At 38.4% G+C, this 20,234-nt stretch overlaps 1 protein-coding gene across 1 annotated transcript in view; it reads right to left on the bottom strand.

The window, feature by feature from the left end:
• DOCK2 (dedicator of cytokinesis 2) overlaps positions 1–20,234 on the bottom strand; it is a 194,581-nt gene that overhangs the window by 20,810 nt on the left and 153,537 nt on the right. Inside the window, 8 exon segments of the mRNA XM_086621891.1 lie at positions 271–412; positions 2,168–2,272; positions 3,533–3,622; positions 5,370–5,489; positions 6,540–6,630; positions 8,074–8,114; positions 9,253–9,409; positions 14,595–14,680. Of these exon segments, the coding sequence (XP_086478017.1) occupies positions 271–412; positions 2,168–2,272; positions 3,533–3,622; positions 5,370–5,489; positions 6,540–6,630; positions 8,074–8,114; positions 9,253–9,409; positions 14,595–14,680 (832 nt within the window).

The raw sequence follows: 20,234 nt of genomic DNA, 5'->3' as shown, positions 1-20,234 counted from the left end.
TGATCTTAAGGGTCTTTTTCAACCGAAATGATGCTATGATGACTGAAAGGGACAGGCTCCTTTGAATTGTGAGAGAAACAGGAGCAAACGTCTTAGGAACAAACCATAAAAGACATGCAGAGCATACAAGTAAAACTGCAAACTGAGCTGCCACATTACTAACTCCTATCCTTTTCAGGAAATGATTGTTCCACACAGATAAACTCTTGCTAGAAACAAGGCTTCCCCAACCCGCCTTCATTCCATAATCTCCCACATGTTCAAGGATACATTGACCAGGAGAGTTTTTCACATCCTCTCCAGGTGCTGAGGTGGTGTTCATCTTCTCTGCGCTGGGAAACTGGCTCATCAGCTGTGCCTGGAAATCCTCTCTCCTCTCATATTCCTTCCCACGATAGATGAATACTTTGTTCTGCAATGAACAAATGGCATCACACAGCCCGAGAAATCAGCTGAGGCAGCAGTGACAGATGCATGTGTATCAGTACAAAGACACAATGGGGTCTCCAAATTTTGGAGTGAGAGTTACTGCGTTCTGAAAATTCATTAACTCTAAAGCAAGACACCATTTTGACCAGGTGCTGGAATGCAGCACTGATTCTCCAGAGACCATACTTTATGCTGTTGGAATAAAGATAAACTGGCATCACCACTGAGCATGCTCCTCTAGAGCAGAATAAAATCAGAATGAGAGGTAAGAAACGTACTAAAACTCCGTTTCTTCTGTCTGTCAAGTAAGAGAATTTGCTTTGAAATACATCCTGGGTCCAGGTTTCACAGCTTTCTAACACCAAGATACAGGTTTCCTCTGCCTGCTCCTTCTCCTTGGTATTATGGAAGGTCTTCATTTACAATACAGCCTAACGCCAAACATATTCATTTGTGGTCCATTTGGCTTCACTGAGAGAGTAGATTCAGTGTACAGAGGTTTATTTCAAGAAAGCAGTTCAAACTTACCATAATTGTCCTAAGGTATCAACTAGCTGTTACCATTCAGGAAAAAACTTAAGAGTAACACAAGACAGTTGGTATGAACTTGTCAGCTCAATTCATACTAGAGATAAAAAAGCACTCTGGATTTCTGTCATTATGAGAACACAGGAAACGAAAAGAACACCAGTATCACACTGAACAAATTCCCAGTGTATTCACATTTCAAACACTATGTACATTACTTCTCCTGCCATCTCATGAACTAGGAAATTGTCAGCAAGGGAACCAAGATGTTAAAACATATGGAATGGTTGCTGTGAAAGCAATGTCTAAACAAACCAAGACTATAAGGAATAATATGTCATGGCATGAGGAAGGTGATTGAAGGGCAACTGTTCAGCCTCTCTGTAAGAACCAGTGAAGATGAATTATCACATGACAACGAAAAGGCAACAGAAACCTCCAAAACACAGAGTTGTGTAATGTGAGGCCATGGTATGTTCTGGAGTGCATCAGTTCAGAAAGCAACTGGACAAATTCACTACCGAATGATCCATGAAGGGACAGAAACCCAAAGCATCACCTCCAACCCAGGAAGCTGTAAACAGGTAAGTAGGGGATATAAACCAAGTCAGTATCACTACACACCCGCTCTGTATTATACTCTTTCCCACTGTTAAAGACACACTGTTGGGCTAAAGAGTGCCTTGTTTGGAGAAATATGCTGTTTCTACATTTGTCATGTATTTCAGTTGTAGCTGAGAGGCAATGTAAATCTGAAACTCTTGTCAGTCCATGACAAGGTCCACTAAAAATACCAAGCTCATCTGAAACAGAACTTTGGATTTAATTTGAACACAAATTAATTAATGACATTCTACTAGTTGTCAATAACCTGTGTGGGGACTCATCTGAGAAATATGCACCCTAAGAGCTGCCCATACCAAATTACATCACATTACTGCATTTGGCTCTCATATATCACTTTCACTACCTGATACAACTTCTAGTTTCCACAATCAAACTGAGAGAAAGAATCAACTTCAACACACCTGAAAACATTTCATGCATATTCTTGCAAGTAACAATTCAGACTCTGACTACAGTCCTGCATCCAAGCAAAACTAAATCCATGGTAAAAATCCTCAGATACTCACTCGCATTAGTAGAGCACACCCATATGTAAGAAGCATATGAAAATATATGAAAAAAGTAAGAATTTAAACAGCTTTACCCTTAGAAATGTGGGGAATCCTTGGCCATAATATCCAACAGCAAAGTAGTCTGGTTTAGGTCTCAGAATTTTCATGATGTTTTCATAGAACTTAGCTTGTTGAATCTGAAAGCAAAACCAACTGCTATTACTTGTGTTTGAGGTTTTTTCCCATTTATTTTTTACCCTCTGCAGCAGTACTATGTTATGTCCTACAGCTGTCAGTGGACACGCAAGAGTATCAATGATCAGCTGGTGAGCTATAGCAACGATCAGTTAGCATGCACTTGCACGTGACACTGCTCTAGTACATTAAACATTGTTTACATTTATATGCAAATATAACACAGAGCTAAACGTGTATGGCTTCAACTTCAATTATTCGACCTTAATTTATTAGCGTAAAAAGAAAAAGTAAACATGGAAGTTATACGTGGCATTTTACACTTTAAATACTTAACTGATAACGTTACTGAAATAATACACGTGGAAAAGCTCCCTGCCTCCAATGTTTTCTGAGGAATGGGCCAACTCAAGCTTTTGCCCTAGCATCGTGCTAAGGACACGCACCATGTCAAGGGCTTGGAACAATGCCATAAAATACTAAGTGCCATTTTGGCCTGCTATTTTTATTTCCCGTATTAAAGCAACACTGCAACTTTAATGGAAGTGGCAAAAATACTGTCTTTATCTTTTAGTTTATGACAAAAGAACATCATGTTTTGATTCCCATGGTTTCTTTGTGGAAGATTCAGGGATACCTATTGAATGAGCCCTAAACATTTATTAAAGATCATGCAAGTGTGGAATCTTGGGGGTGGAAAAAAAAGAAGGAATTTGGGGAGGGAATTCTTTTTAGCTTAATTTAATTTTAATGAAAACAAATAATTGAACATCTAATCTTCCTTTAAACTCTTCCTTCTAGTCTTTGGACCTAGTTCTAATTCCTTGTGATGTAGACGTATTACTTTCCCCAGTCCCTGACTAAGACAGAATTCTTTAGGCTTGTCAAGATTCAATTTCCTAAAATTTAAAGAAAAATTTCAGGGGAAAAAAATGCATCCATGTGCTTTTTCTACCCTAAAGTAGTACAAAGGCCTCAAAAAACTTTTATATTTATTTTATACATGGTCTTTAAATTACACTAAGTGAGAAGGTGTTTCTCTCATCTACAGAGGTTTCAAAATATCTCAATAGGCAGTTATCCATGAAATTCTGATGAACAATTATTTATGAATCTCTATTTTACCACTGGATTGATACAATACAACAGAGCAACTCTTTGAAAAATGAACTAAAAATCAATTGTAGACAACAAGCTCATAAGCGGCTGTATCATTTAACAGTTCAAAAGTATTAATTTCTTATGTAAGTCTATAATCTTACCAGGTTTTTACTTAGAAGTTCATAGTCAAAAACTTCCTTTTCATATTGCTCTGCAAGTTCTTTGCATAAGGATATGGCTTCTTCCCACATCTGCAATGTAATCACATATTCAAAAAGTAATACCAGTACTGACAAACAGGTTTTTAATGCACCTCTGTTTAACTATAGTTTTATTGATTATGCTATCTTTAAATTGCAGTCATTTATTAAATGCACATTTAGAATGGAAGACTCAAGGCAATCATAAACTTTAGGAAAGCACATTAACGTAAAAAATAAAAGTGTTTTATGGTTCACTATAGGAAGGAATAAGTAAACCTACTTTATTCTTAAAATGAGATAATAAAAAGTCACCTAACCTTTCAGAGCCATTAAAAAAGAAGAGTGAATCATTGGGGTGCACAACATCCAGAATACACCCCAAGCATCGAGCCCTGTGTGAGGGGACTGACACCTCCCTCGCTTTAGAACAAACTCACTTCACGTTACAAGAAATTCTGAAGCGTACATGATCATAGGTGGCCTTGCACGTGACGGCTCTCCTGGTCAGCTACAACACTGCAAGACTTCAACTGCCACTTGCCTGAGCAGCAGCTTGTTTCTTTCCACACGATGTAACAGCTACCTCTGAAAATGACTGTGAGGAATAACAGAGCTGCACTGGCAAGACTAGGACAGTTTTTCTCATCTGCTATAGGCACTTTATATATGCAGCACAAAAGTGGTCTTGAAGCAGACAGAGACTCCTTCTCCTGAGGATATTCCTCTAATTCTGTCAGTTTTCTCATCTGTTCAGAGTAGAGGAGCCAAGAGGGGTTCTCTGAGCATAACTCTCCACTGATGTAAGGACACTGGTGGTCACAGGCGTTACGGCCATTTTTACACGGTGCCATGTGCTCCTAGGCTAGCTAGCTCTGAACCTGACAGCTGCATGCAGCTGCCTGCAGACCTCCTTTGATGTATCTCAGGAGAACCTGAGCACTGGGACCATCAGAAATCCTGAGGATTTGATTGTTCCGATACAGTGGGTGGAGACTGCTACATTGTAGTTCTTTCAGATGCCAACAAAACCCCAAAACACCTGAGAAGTTATAAATAGCACTGCATTTTCTTACTCCAAAAACCTTCTATCCTCTGAATTGTAAGAGGGACCTTTGTGGGGGAGTTATGCCTTTATTTTGCAAGAAGCAGTAATGAATTGCGTTCCCCCTTCACCCTTTTGGCTACAGCTCAACAAGACATGATGACTTAAAGGCCTTATTGGTCATGAGATTCATTATCCAGCACTGCAGAATTTTGCCCTGCTTTCTAGTCCTTTGCTTTACTTCCAAAAATCTCAGCTCTACTCTCCTTGTATTGATGGGCAATTTTATTAACAGATTTTTTTTTAAAAGCTGAACTGAACGCAGGTATTGAATATCAAACTACTACATTTTAAGTTTGAGATGCAATTCTCAGAGTTCTCTGAAACAAACATGTCCATTTTGAACTGTCTGGGTTTTTTTGGAAGGTAATAATCGAATGGTTTAGAAATGCAATCCGTGTAGTTTGTATTCTTTTCCAAGTACATTCAACATTTTTTATTATTTATTGCTGCCTGACAGAGATGCTTGTGACCAGTCTAAACATCAGCCCTCTGTCTTTGTGAACGCGGGTACATGTTCATACAGAACAGATACACTCTGAATAAGCCTTCAGGATATATTTTCCACTTGACACACATTTCAAAGAGGATTTCCTACACAAATGTTTTACACAGAGAATATTCATTAAATACTACTATAGAAAGTAACACAGTAAAAGCAGATTTGGCAGGGGGAAGAAGTCTACAGCCTACCTTTCCTTTGTCAAAGTATTCTATGATCTTCTCATACAAATTCTCTTTCAAGTGTCGATAGGTCTGTGAGCACTGGAACTCTGTTGACATGACTTGGGGTGCACACTGTTCATCTGACCACTGAGAATAAAACCACATTACAGTAACACATGATTTTGGAGTTCAACACTTCTGCCAAGGTCTGGTCCCCTGAGCTCTTCTAAGTGTATTTTTCCCCAGTCATTCTACTCTTTCACAAAGAAACTGGGAAAGGCACTGGGAATGTTTTCATTACCTCTTCAAAGAAGTACTGTGCTTCATGTGATAACCAGGACTAAGCATAAGACTTGTGTTCCTTCCTGCTCCCACCCAAAAATTTTGGATAAAAATCTATGTAAGAAAATTAGTCCATTTTATTTCAGTGGTATCATCTTGATTGATTTGGTTTTGATTTTTTTTGTTGTAAAATATTTGCATATAGTATTATCTTTGTCTATACAGACATACAATATACCTCATATTTTTGTATAATCACAAAAGTCAAAATGTAGTTTAAGCAAAATAGCACTGTGAAAAGCCAAATTTATATGGTTCTGCACTAAAAGAAATTCCCTAAGAAGTCTCAAATTTTGGCTGAAGAATATTTAAATTTTGCATTTTCCCTTGGAATGGAAATGCGTCTTACTGACCACTTCTATAGATAACGACAGTTACAATGAGAACAAATATTAGTTGTGGTGAAAAATATTTACCAGTTATAAAAGAAAGCAAATATAATTTGGAAGAGCAATTCATATTATTTAAAACAAAAAGTCAGATGTCCCCCTGTGATAGCTGGAAAAAAATGCATTTAATTTTCTGGATTGTTATGGTTGGGATAGTAAGAAATCAGCAAAATGAAAACCAAATGGCTTCAGAATTTGTGCATGACGTTCTCACTATAAAGTAAAACTATTTTTGCTACATTTTTTGGTTTTACCGATACATGGCTTTTAATCATCTATTGAAAATACAATTTCAACAACTAATGTTAATTTTGTATTACCTACTAGTCTTTTTAGCTAGAAACTTGAATACCTCTATGGAAAATAATTAATATGCAGTAAATCAGAAATTAAGACAATCACTTTTTAATTTATAAATTTGAAAATAGCAAAAGCTTATTTATATATTGAGTTTAGAAAATCTAACCTTCAAGAGCCACGTATGGAGTAGAAGGGTATAGGCTGCTTCCGTGTAATTCTCACAATCTAAATGAAGATCTCGCAATTTATATAAATATCTGTTAGAGGAGAGAACGAGAAATAGATTAGATATTGACATGGCTGGAATACAAAGTGTCAACAACCTTCTGGATAAACTCTGTAATGGAAACTCCACAGATGTCACGCAGTCACTACCCAAGGAGTCTCTAAGGACACTCAGAGGGGTTAAACCTCTGCGTTTGTTCAGACTTCTCCATGTTCTCTTTGTGCGCTGAAACATCAAGAGTTAACCTCCTTCTGTGAGCTGGTGTCAGCCCCGCCTCTAAGAGGAAGACTGACTAGACTCAAGGTCTAAGTCAGACTCCGAGCCCATTATTTCTGGACTGTTATAAAGATAGCTGCATGTGAACACCTTCCATGTAAATAAATGCAATAAATATGTCCGCTGTAAATAAATGCATGTAAATAAATACCTCATGATAGATAACATGAGGTAAAGGAGAAAACAGAAAACACCAGCCCAGAAAGACAAAGCAAGTCCTTGTACAACCTGGAAGGTGGTAGGGGCAGAAGAGTTGTTCTATGTTGCCCATGTCCTCCTTGATCCCTAGGGCAGCACTGCTGCTACCAGCACATCCACTGCCCATCATGTGCCTCAAGCCACATCTTTTCCAGCAGTCAGAAAGAAAAAGCACATCTCATCCTCACACACACAACAGGAGTTCTGACACAGAACTCTGACATCCTGCTGTAGCAGTTCATTCCCAGTTGTCAACTCGAGTGAAAACGTGTCCCTCTCAGCAATGCCTGCACAAGGAGCCGTGGTTTCTCCCTGGCCACTCCAGCCCATAGCTTCAGGTTCAGCTCAATCATCTTCAGTGCTCATCTCAGATGAGATTCTGGGCTTCGCAACCCAGCAGCTGAGGTGCAGGTGGTTCTGCACATTTTGCAGAATGAGAAGTAGGAAACAGTGAGCTTCTGAACACCAAGATTTGCTGCAGCTCATATGCAAAACCCTTGGAGACAGTAAGAGGCCATGTCACACCTGCAAGAATTTGCCAGTATAGCTATAGCTCTTACAGAAAAACACTTTACTAGTAACTCTCCATTGCGTGTGGTGTTGCATATTTAAAGAGACTTGTCAGGCTGCACAATTGTGCAAAACTTCAATGTTTTTTCTACCATTCCAAATGTGCGATACACCCTCCAGCAAAACTCAAACCTAGCTCTGTTTTCTTTATTTTAAACTATAGACAATGAACATTGAGTGATTTGATCAAGTAAAAGTTGTTTCCTGGGGAAAAAAGTGTTGCTGCTGAATAATATGACAGATTCTAAATTGCTGAAGGCTAAGCAAACAGTGGTGTAAGAATATAAATGAGGACAAAGCTACGACAGAGTCATTTTGGATGGTAAACTAACATTAAATAACAGAAATCCAAGTACGATGATAGAAAAAGAATTCATAAGAGAATATTATTGCCCTCTCCAAAACAGATCCAACAGAACAAGTGCCATACCTGATATACATCTCTTCACGGTTAATGTCCTTGTAGAAATTCTGGGGATATAAACAGTTAGAAGTTATCTCCCAATGTCTTATTAAAACTCAAGATAAAAATATACATGCTGAGGTTTTGCTTTTCTTGCTAGTTGGACAGCATAAGAAACACATTATTTATAGACTATCTTAAGTTTCAACATGGCACTACTGCTTTGATTAATATTTTAATTAGTTATTAGTATGTGTTATTATTATTAGACACTTCACTATTTACATCATTAGTGAAAGTTTTTCTGTTGGAGAAGAGGAACATATGGTTATCCAAATGCATTAACACAATAAGCATGCTCTGGCTATACTTCATGGCCAGAAAAGCAGCTGGTATTTACTGAGTTCACATGTAACACTGTTGATGTGTGACACTGTGGTGCGATACCTCTAAAGGAGCTAATTCCAGGAATAAAGCCCATTTTTGTCACCATAATTCTTCTGCAGGTACATGAGTTTCTAAGGCTGTGCAGAACATATGACAAGAATCGCCTACTGAAGAGCTGCAGAAATTTATACGGCATTGTGCAGTGGTTACTGAGGAACAGAGAGTATGTGAGTGCACCTACAAATTAACCATGTTCTCCTTCCGACCTTTAAAGCTGATGAACGTTCCTCTTCAGCTTAGAGGAATTTCCCGATGGAAGAACCTCTATATGTGATATCCTCATTACAAAACGGGAATAGAAAAAAAAGACTAAGGGGTCTAGAACCAGAACAGAGAGTCAAATCTTGGCACCTTACTGCAGGTGTATCTTGCAGGTTTCTTCCCCAGATTAAAAAACTGTAACTGTTGAGTTGCCACAGCGAACGGCGTAGTCCCTCACCCAAACTTGACTCTGGCAAAAGCCCACTGTTACGTTAAGCCTATCAAAGGTAACAGTACATGAGCAGTAGCCTTCCTTATTTATCCACAGATTCAAGTGGATAAAACATTCGAGCAAAACCAAAGAACTAAGTGGACAGTGCTTTCAGGTTCGTGCATACACCCATGCAAACAGGTATAAAAATCTCTCGCCTCAAAGTTTAAATCCCTACTACGCACTGGCAGCCACTCCTGTCCCCAGGAAGACTGACTGTCATCTTTAGTAAACGGAATCTAAAGCTATTGCCTGCTGTCACACAGGGATCACAGGAGGGAACATACCAGTAAGTTCACAGTGCAGCTCATGCGGTTGTCCTTGCTCTCATCATTCATCACGGTTCGGTAATCCAGCAGTTTTTCCAAGAGGCCTTTAACCAGGCTGACAAAACTTTCAACCAAGTTAAAAATGTCGCTATACTGGCACGCACACTCTGTAAGACTGCAAACACAAAAGAAATATTTGTACAATTCTGAAAATCATTGTTCCATTAGCTGAAAAACTGTTTGGACCTGGAGGCAAATGCTGAATTAGGGCTAAAGCAACTGCAGAATGCACTGGAAATTCCCTTTGTGGGATGGCAACTTAGATATCCAGAAGGCAGCTGGGATATAAATCAAAAAAAAAAAGAGAAAGATTTACTTTTCCTGTTTGAAAATGACTTCAAATTCAAGGGTACAGCCCCAGTTTCAGAATGGAGCAACCTGCATCCCTGATAAAATGAACTCGAGTCTCTGGAACGCTGCTACACTACAATAAGCATTAGACCTGCTTTGCCTCTGTTACCACGCAACGTGAAATGCAACAATTGTTTTCTTCTCTGTCCAGTTACGTGTAAGTAGAAAGTTCAAACCAATATAAATTACAATTTTAAGTCAAAAAAGACATTCTCTAACAAGAACTCACCAAAGCAATTGGCCCTTGAGAACAACAATGAAAACAAAACAGTAAACTTTCTGCAGATTAAAAAAAGCAGTCAGTTTCCTTTTGATAAGGAAAAGTGATAGGAAAGCGAGTTTTATACATCACCGTCAGATTCCAATTTACATTAACAAACTATTACCATATGCTGTTTCTGTAAGGTGCTGAAGTGATTTAGAAGGAGATATTTCACAGTACTATCATAGCTTTGCTTTCAAAGCTTAACTCTTTAAACATTATGAAATGATTATGTGCATCTCATTAAGGATTATTTTCTTTCTTTGCTTAAAAGCTTGTTTCCTCCCCTTAGCATGCTGGTTTTCCATTGGGATTCTCTCTGACAAACTGCATTTTATATCTATCTAGCTAAAAATATATATAGGCATATATATAGTGATATATGCACGCAGTGGGTCTTGCTGAAATGGAGTTAATTTTCCCCACAGCAGCCCCCATAGTGCTGTGCTTTGTACTGGTAGCCAGAAAGGGGTTGATAACAGCCGGGGTGTTTTGGCTACAAACAGTAAAAACAAACCAGCAATTACAAAATCATCTCTGAAACTACGCTGTGTGTTTAAACTGAATAGTTTCAATGCCACATTATTATTGATTTCTGACCTCTTAGTGTTTCATTAACAGCATTCAATTTACACGCAAATACGTTTAATAATTTATTATTAATCTTTAAGTACACTTATTTTTTTAAACTGTCATTATAAAGTATGAAGTTTCTATTAATTGCAGAAATTATTTTTTACTCCTCAAAATTATTTAAACTTTCTTCATAAAACATATATTCGTATTAACTTCAACTGTAAAGAAATCCTCAAAGCTTTGGCCCACAACAGGACCTCAGCAAAGCACCCAGTCTCAAAGCTCCAAGGGAAGCAAAGTAGAAACAGTACCTAATGTTTATTCCTGTGATTGTACAGATCCAAAAGATTTATTTTGCTTAGACAGAGGGACTGTGTACACACATGTCTGAAAACATTTATATTGTGCAACATGTGACAGAGGCTAACAGATAAAACCAGAGTATTTTAAGGGCTGTAGTCTGAGTAGTCTAAAAGAGTGAAATATTTAAATAAATTATTGAAACACAGCTTATCACATAAACATATTGCAAAAGAAATGTTAAATATTAAAGGGTCTGAGGAGCTGACAATCGGCAGAATAGGTGGGAGCACATTGAATGATATTTATGGAAAAGAAAGCAAGCTGCAGAATCATATAGGAGACTGGAATACAATACAGGAAAAATGGGATTATTTTACATATGTAAGTATCAGAAACATGATAAGATGCTACCAAAGGAAAGTAGAGTCACCATTTAAGTGACTCTTATGAATTTTTGCCATAGGGTCACTTGGAGTGACAGCAAACAAGGCAGACTTACGAACGTTACTTGACTGTGAAACGAACATGAGTCACCAAGGCATCACATTTCTTTCCAATACAAGTAGAAAAACATTGACATAAAACACGAGCTATTGCTAGATCTCACCCAGGATATAGTACCTAACCCCAGTTGTTAAAGGAAGATGAACCAGAGTACACATAGAGGTGAACTACAAAATGATCAGGAGAGAGGAATACTTGTCTCATGAGGGAAGATTTAAAAAGTTTTCCTGCTCAGTTTTATACAATAATCCCAATAAAAAGGCCCCATAAAACTTTAGAAGATTTTTTTTTTCCCCAGGAGGGAGCGAGAAACCTTTGAATTTTTAAACAGAGCTTGAAAAAAAGTTTTAAAATAAAAAATATTTTCAATAAAGCTCAAGAAAACAACTGCATAACATGGGCCACTGCAGTGATGGGGAACTGGAAAGCTTCCAAATGCTCTTTTCTGTTGTGCCTCTATTAGTAACTAAAACATTTTATGAGCCTGAGGACAAGTGGCATAGCACAACTTGTATTCATCTAGCTACATTCTCCTCCGTTTCCCAAAGCAGGCTGGCCTCATCTGTTCTGCCCAGTGAGAACAGCCTCTCGGCTGGTCCATATTGTCCCACCTCTTCCTCGGTGTTGTCTGGGACAGCGTTCATTAGCACAGGTCACAACCTGCCATGGCACATGCTCACATTTAGGACTATGGACAACTGCAAGACAGCATTCAAACGTCTGCTGATCCTACTGAGTTTACTGGGCATGGAGAAGTTCCCAGCAAACAAGCCGTGTGGGTAAGTGGTTGTTATGGAGAAAGGCATCACCACACGAGACAGTCATTGACTACTGCTGAGTGTCTGCATTCAGGTGGCAACTGGAACTCTGTACAAACATGGACAGTTACACAAAGTTAGCTGATGACAATACAACCGAAAGAATAAATCTGGAGGCCATTTTAACTGGGTCTCTAACCAGCTGGAATAGAGGCTTGAAATCCCTGCTTTGAAAGGTGTGAAGGTAGGAAGATTTAAACCAAACCAAACAAAAACAACAGAGAAGAGAGCAGGGTCCTACAACAGACAAGTCACCAGCCTCTGCCTCAACTGCATCTCTACAGGCATCAAACGACTTCAAGGATGGAAGAAAAACATGTTAGCTGGAGATAATATGAAGTTTTGTCTTTAGAAATGTGGAAACCTTGAACTCAAAGTCTTGTAGAATGTGGGAGAGTATCAAGGGGGAAAAAACATCTACATCAAAGAACGACGGGTACCTTGGAAAGGCAGGAAGATGAAATGCTCTGTAGAATGTTTGATGACTATTTAACTGCACTACTGAAAGGATACGAACCAGTTCTCTAGAAAAATATTTGAATGCAAGAGTAAACTGCAAACAAGACGAGCAAAGAATGTTACACAGCTCAGAAAAAGTACACTTCCAAGAGTCTCATACACCAGATCTGAAAGAAGCTTTTCTCTTTGGACTGGTAAAGCCTCAGTTTGAATAGTCTCTCCAGCTCTGAGGCAACGTCATAGTTCAAAATAGATGCATATATTGCAATAATGTCCAGAAAACATTGCATATGATAAACTGAAATACTGGGGCTGTTTACCCTAAAGAGAAGACCCAAGGAAACTTGACAGCAACTTTCAAATCTGTTAAAAGCTGATGCAAAGAGAAACAGAATAAATGATTCTTTATGTTCCCTCTGGGTAAAACAAGAAATAATTGGCTTAAACTGAGGCAAGGAAGATTTAGTATGGATATTTGGAAAAAAACTTACTAGCAGTGAGGAAAGTTTAGCACTGCAATAAATGTCCACCGTGTCGGCTGAATCCCCAGTATCAGAGATGATGAACGGTGGCGGCGGTTTAGGCAGCCACCGCAGTTTAGGCTCTGCAGCACTGCGATTAAGACAACTCTGTGGTTGCAGGCCTGGTTTCGGTCCTACCAAGAGCTAATCTGAACAGCTCTGCATCACCTCGCAGCCATCCTGAGACTTGAAGCCAAACAGTATGCATTCAAAACTGAAAAATGAGTCTATTGCTCTCAGTTTACATAGTCATTGCATGTCAGGAAGTGAAAGAGACATTTTAAAACTCCATCTGTCCTTACCACTGCAGCAGTTTCAAAGAATAGTTTTCTATTGCTTACAAAGGGTCAGTACATTTACTTTTTTCAAGTCTGCCTCTCTATATTCCATCTGCCTCCTCGCAGGACAGAAATTAAACTAACATAGCAAACATTTAAATTATGTTTGATTTAAATTATGTTTCTTTAAAATCATAACATTTGCTTAGAATATAACTACACATTGTTTACACATATTATTTAATTGCCTGATTCAGTTATGTTTTCCCTGAAAGTACACTTTTTTCCATTGTGGTATACACGGAGATTTGATGCTTCATCTGGTGCAGAATGTGCCTTTGCAAAGAGTGCTGCCCCTACACAAAACATACACAAGGTAGCAGGCTTTGAGAAAGCAAAAACATTCACAGTCGACGTCACAAAGCCTGCATCGATTTTGTCACGTAGCTGAAGTGCTGCAGCACTTTTATGCTTAGGAACTCGCAGGTTATCCCTGTTTGAGAAGGTGCATGATGAGCGATGCGCTCCCACGCTACAGTCCATGGCACAGAGCTGGGAACAAACTCTCAGAGGCACGCACAAGAGTCCACCACTGCCCAGCACGCGCACCTGCAACCTGCCATAAGCCAAGGCGCAGATACTCAGTCTGAGAACAAAACTGAACGTGGGCAGCCAAGGAGAGGGGGCGATGCTGGATCAGGGTTTGGGATTGACAGAAATATAGAAAGAGAAATATTGTTATTAAACTGTAGCACCTCGCAATATTCTCATTCCAAGATAGTCACCTTATGTAAATTCAGAGATTAATCTCTTGGAGTGCAAGCTAGACATCAAGAAAAGCAAGTAAGACATTTTAAAATGCCTTATTCTTATTAGTGTGAAATAAAAACAAGAAAGGCTATAAAGAAAAACGAGGAAAGACTAAAAAGTGGGGTAAATATTTGATTATTTTTGCTTGAAAGTTAGATAGAAAAATGCAGGTTAGGTATAGTTTTTCTTCATGATTTAGCTGAAGCATAAAATACTGAAAAGCAATCAGGAAAATGGTTTCAATGAGAAAAACTACAATTCAAACCAGGTTTACTGAAACAGTATGCTATTTCCAGTCCATAAAAAAAAAAAGATGCTAAGAGTCTATTTTATTTTTAAGTGAGTTTACCAACTTGAGAAGTGGGAACAATAAGATAAAAAGGCATTCTGAAGGCATTTATTCTCATGGACTACTTACATGGACTCAAACAACTGCATGTAGTGTTCATCCCCTCGTCCTCCCTCCACCTCGTGGTCCAACTTCAAAATTATTTCATTTTCAAACTGATAAAGAAATAAAAATCAGAACACTGAGCAGATCTCCAGAGGTCAAACACATATCAATGTGGCATCAAAATAATACCTTTGTTTAGTGGTATCACACATTCCCAAGGCTAAAATGCTTGAGTACTTTCCAGTTGAATAATGCACACCTGACCATCTCCGGATACCTATTTCCTAGTACGAGCTGACAAAATAACCTGAGGAAACGGGCTCCCAGTGTCTGTATTATGGGTTTTCACAGAACATCTCTGATTTGAAAAGCAGGATTTCAGAGTAAGTAGAATCACTTTCACCCAGATAAAATAAGAACAATCCCACAGTATGCAATACCTTTTTAAATGCTATTTGTTAGGACTATCTAGAACTTCATCATTTCTTCGATTTTATTTTACAGTCATGACGCTGCTTCATTTGGAGCCATCAGCAGCCTTATTTCTCTACTTGTAAGGTCAAAAACTACCTTTTCCTCTCTCTGAACTGAAAAACAATCTATGCAGCCTGTGTGCATACAAAGAGAAAACCTCTTACTATTCCTCCACTGGTCACCCCTTGTCAGCTACCACTAACCAGCCATCTCTTAAAACTCCAAGGCTTCTGGGTTTCCTTTTATCCCAAACAGCTTACGGAGAAGTACTGCATCCCAGTCTGCAGAGCCACCCTTGAAACTTCAACCTAACTACTGGGCTCGCTCATTCCTGTAATAAATTTCTCGAAGCTGGGTACCTGAAGATTTTATCTGTATTATTTACTTTATTATTATTTATATTATAATTATTATTATATTTATTATTTACTTTACTTATTATTTACTTGAGATCTACACTGAAATAAAGCTCTCTTGCTTTACACAGATATAATTATTAAAAGCTCTGTAAAAATGACAGAATTCTTTACTGTATTGACACAGCAAATTTTCACATTTTTCTATCACACAAAATTTCACACCAGTTTCAGTATATGAATAACTGTTTTCTCCCTGGAGTGTTTCTGTGTAATTGAGAGCTTTGGCAGTTTGGGATCCAGACCATCCTGCCAGAGAACTGGAAGCTTTCCACGGTAGAAAGAATTACTATGACATTTTCCATGTGGTAGTTATCAGATAACTGCATGCAAGATACATTTCCTTACTTAAATACATCTTAATCAGAAAGCTCAGCCCTGAGCTGAAGAAGCCAAGCCCAAGGCTACGTATAAAAAAATTAGTTCTTCCCCTTAGAACACCAAGCAGGTCATGCATATCCTCAGACTAATGTTTTGGAAAGGACAATTTCTTCAGTTGTGGAGAACATGACATTCTAACAGAAAACAGGTACTCCATGTACTTCCTTCAAGTAGGTCATGATTAAAACTCCCCACCCAGAAAAATAACTCAGCACTTTTCAAGATCAAAGGCCAAGCACTCCTCATTTTTCTCCAGAATATTTTATATCCTTCATTTTTGTCCTGAGATTCAGCTAAACAGGACCAGCACATGTCAAAGATCAGTTATTCCAGAATATAAGCCAATCAAATGATTTTGCCCTTAAAATCACGAAGTGCAATTATGTTAAAATAGTTTCTCAAAGAAACAGACTTATAAGCTACATAATATGTAAAAATCTCTAATTAAACATCCTTAGATCTATCCCAGGGAGCAAACTAAACAATAAAAAAATCCACATCCTACTCAAAGTTTCAAGATAACTGACATGTCACATGCTCGCTCCCCATTCACTGTGCAATTTCTGAGGTGTCACCTTCTCACAGCAACAGTACAATTCCACACCGAGACGGAACTAGCAGGATTACACAATCCGTGTTGATCGAAGGCAGCAGGACACCATGCAGCCAACCCCAGATCTACTGGGTCATCCCAATGCTGCAAACTGCTCTTCAACAGAAGACTGAAGTGGGCTGTTCCTTCTTTCAAGGAGCTTTGAAACAATGTCTTGAGTGGCCCAACTTCTACACTCAGCACACAAGAAGCAAAGGACTGAGTGCAGAGAATCAGGCAACGCAAATACACTCCTCTTCTCCAAAAGGGGCAGGAAGGAAGGAGCAATTTCAACCAGTTCCCGTTTCTCAGACCGCCTCAAAACAACAAAACCACAGCTGTAAATGTGTGAAAACGGAATCGTACGTACGATTACAACGCAGCACCAGACAGATATGCTTCAAATAGAAACACTGAAACCCTTCACAGGGGGTTGAGTGACACACAAGAACTTCGACACAAGGTGTGCACACTCTATGCAGTGGCAGACAGGCAACTTGTCCAGCTTAGCACCAGGTACAGCATCTTTTGAGATGGCTGAGTAGGACAGCGATGTTCATGGAAACACGAACAGCACTGTTTTAAATGGACATGGAACGGTTAAAACATCCTGCTGCCTGGATGAAGGGGAAAATTGAGGAAATATGTTGCTATTCATTATCTGTGAGACGCCGACATCCAAAAGGTCACTGCTGCACGGGAATTTGCAGACCTGTGCAGTATGCACATGAGAAACACCAAGCGCAGAACAGGAGTAACTCCAGCAGAACTGAGCAGCATGTAGTCATCCCGTATTTCAACAGAAGTTGGCAGTAAATGTTTCGTCTCTGTGCCGTACTGAACAGGCGCTTCTCAAAATACTTAATGACTTCAGATCTCAGCTCCCATTTAAGAACTACTTCCCATAATATTCTCAGAGAAAACTATAAATTGTTCAGTAGAAACAGCAGTCTCATTTTCTGATTTGAGTAGAAGGAAAGAACTGCTACATTAGTACTATTTCTTAATTTTTTTTTGAATGGAAGTGTCAAAAAAGAGAGAATCTTATTTTTCCTTTAAAGGCCACAAAGAATTTTGGTTTGTTAGGAGTACCAGTACTCTGTGATCCAGATTAATTCTTTATCCTGTTACTTACATGTTTTGCTGCTCTAATATTAGCTATTTCTCTGTATTAAAGATTGCCAGTGGAATAAATACTAGAGAATAAAGAGCTACCATTGAAATAAAGAGAAACAGGAAAAAAAATTACTCTTGGCTGGTCCAGGCTGAAAAAGTAGTTAAAGGGCTCAGAGTTAATTCCTACGTGTAAGTAGTACGTGCAGTAGTAACACGGGTAACATAGGAACACAGCAGTCTCAGGACAAAGCAATATTACGCAAAAACATCCAATCCAGTCATTTTCTAGTGCTCAAGTGTGTGGACTTACTGCAGTAAGACAGAAATCTGTGGACATAGTGCAAGTCAGGCACCAGTTAAAAATCATCCACCTCTTAAATCCTTCCTAGTACTTATTCAGCAGGTAGAGAATTGATTACTTCTCTAAGAGGCAATAATTTCACAGATGCTGGATCTGAACAAAAAAACCTCTTCCTAAGCATCTTTCCTGCAGTTTCTCAACAAACTGCTCAAAAGCCAGTTGCCTGAACCAAAATAAAAAAGCTGGAAGAAATACAGAATAAAGTTTTACTGTGTCTGTGCCAAAATTGAGCCCTGGAAAGGGTACTTCTCCTCTAACTTAAACAGAGTGTGCCTAATCGTCACTGGCACCAATTTGGCTTTAAATTCATCTGCTTATCTATCTAATCGATCCAAGAAATCTCCACACCTCTGAACACACTTCAATATCAAATCGCAAAACATGCCAATTTTTTCTACATGGATCTGCGTGAAGCACCAAGCCATGCAAACTCGGTTTCTGCTAACGGGGTGACCTCACATCCTTCTGAAATCCTTACGCATAACAAGACTTCAAGAACCGAGAGTAAGAAATACAGGTATTTACAACAATTGTAAATCATGTGCACCAGAGAAGCTTGCTGAGAACACCTGTATCAACACTTTTAGTAGCCTTTTACAGCTGTTAGCTCCGAAAGATACAAGACTCCAATAGGTTTACTAAGAGTAAACTTCCCTCCTCTAACCCTACCAACAGCTATGTAAGCCCAAGAACACACCATTGGCCAGCACTATTTTCTGAAACTGTTCAATGACAGTGAGGAAGGAAAGCAAATATAGAAAACCTCCCCAGATGGCTTCAGCAATTGGTAGAATCAACGAGAAGCACTAAATTGAAAATACCCAACGAAATCAGAATGACTTCTTACAACAAAAATAAACACAGATGAATTAATCTTTCCTAAGCCAAGTTAAATCCTTAACATCACTTGAATCCATGCTTATTTCAATATTTTCATTTACTCTGCAAAGAGCTAATATTTTTTTAAAAATTCTTCTTATTGTTGTTTGTTGTGTTCTTTTTTTTTTTTAAGTCTTTTCTCGCTTTTGGCCTCAGATTATCAGTTAGAACAGACAGTACTAGGTCGCTTGACGATATGTCTGTCTTTGCAAAGTTTTAATAAAATGTACAACCTGATCTTTCAAGGAAAGATGGGTTATCAACATTTGGAGAATGGGATTCTTTTAACATCATGTGTCCAACAGATATGCAACCAGCTTCCCTTTATAACTGTAGGAGAAAGTGATGTATTTCAAGGACTAATTCTATCCACAGATGCTGAACATAAGCTGGATAAATTGTCTTTCCAAGATTCTTAGCTCTCTGAGCTAACGACAGAGCCTTAATGGCTAAAATTAGTAGATATTAGTGGCTTCCTCTCTGCATCTTCCATTACAGTTAAAATTACAAGCTATAGAATATTTCTTCTGGGTGAATGGAAGCCACATGTGCAAAGTAAAAGGAAGGATCACGAAGTGATCATGCATGCTTTGGTATGACACACACCTACGTATATGTTCCATTCCATTAAGTATATATGTATAGTATGTCATTTTTGAGATAACCAGAGACGGTATTTTCTCTGGGATGAGTTGTTTTCCTAGAAATAGCTAATTAAAATAAAATTCCTGATTGATAAATTTAAGTAACTTTATAACCTCACCACACAGAGTGTGTGCATAAAGCAGGACACAGGCTCTTGAGCTAACACCAACAGAACAGGTATGTCCACCTAGAACGGAGCAGCACCACCTCAAGTTCCCAAAATCCATCTCTTCGATAAACTTTATTAAATCATGTGGCAGGTACTAAACAGTTCCAGTGCTGGTACAGACACAACTAGTAAAAGTGTCTCTGCTTGTGCTTCTTCCTCCTCTCTCATTGGAGAGGATTAGATTAGAAATTAATTATTTATTTTTAAAGTTCAGCAAAATTATGTTTTAACTGAATGTCAATCTAGGCTCCTGAGTGCCTAAGGCAGCCTTGAAATAACACGTTATCATTCTCAAAATTTTATAGTAAAACTTTACAAAAATATTCTTTATAGTACTAAATGCAAATTCGTGTACGAAAATTGTCCACTAGCAAAAGTTAGAGCGTACATATTTATCAAATAGTTTTCCATTCATAGTATTTCTTTGCCTTTTCTAGTTAAGATAGTAACGATTTTAAGTAATAAAACCTCATGTGCCTTTCCTTTAAAATATATATTTTTAAAAACCTTACCAGAATTGCCAAACTTACAGATGCAAGTTCTAGAAACTGATCTTAAGTACCTCACCCATAGGAAAGGAGAGAATAAACCCCACAATTCTGGACCAGTAAACGATCACAATTTCTAAAGC

The sequence above is a fragment of the Tauraco erythrolophus genome, chromosome 16, assembly GCF_009769465.1.
Source record: "Tauraco erythrolophus isolate bTauEry1 chromosome 16, bTauEry1.pri, whole genome shotgun sequence".
Classification (NCBI taxonomy): domain Eukaryota; kingdom Metazoa; phylum Chordata; class Aves; order Musophagiformes; family Musophagidae; genus Tauraco; species Tauraco erythrolophus.
This window is presented reverse-complemented; position numbering and strand designations above follow the sequence as displayed.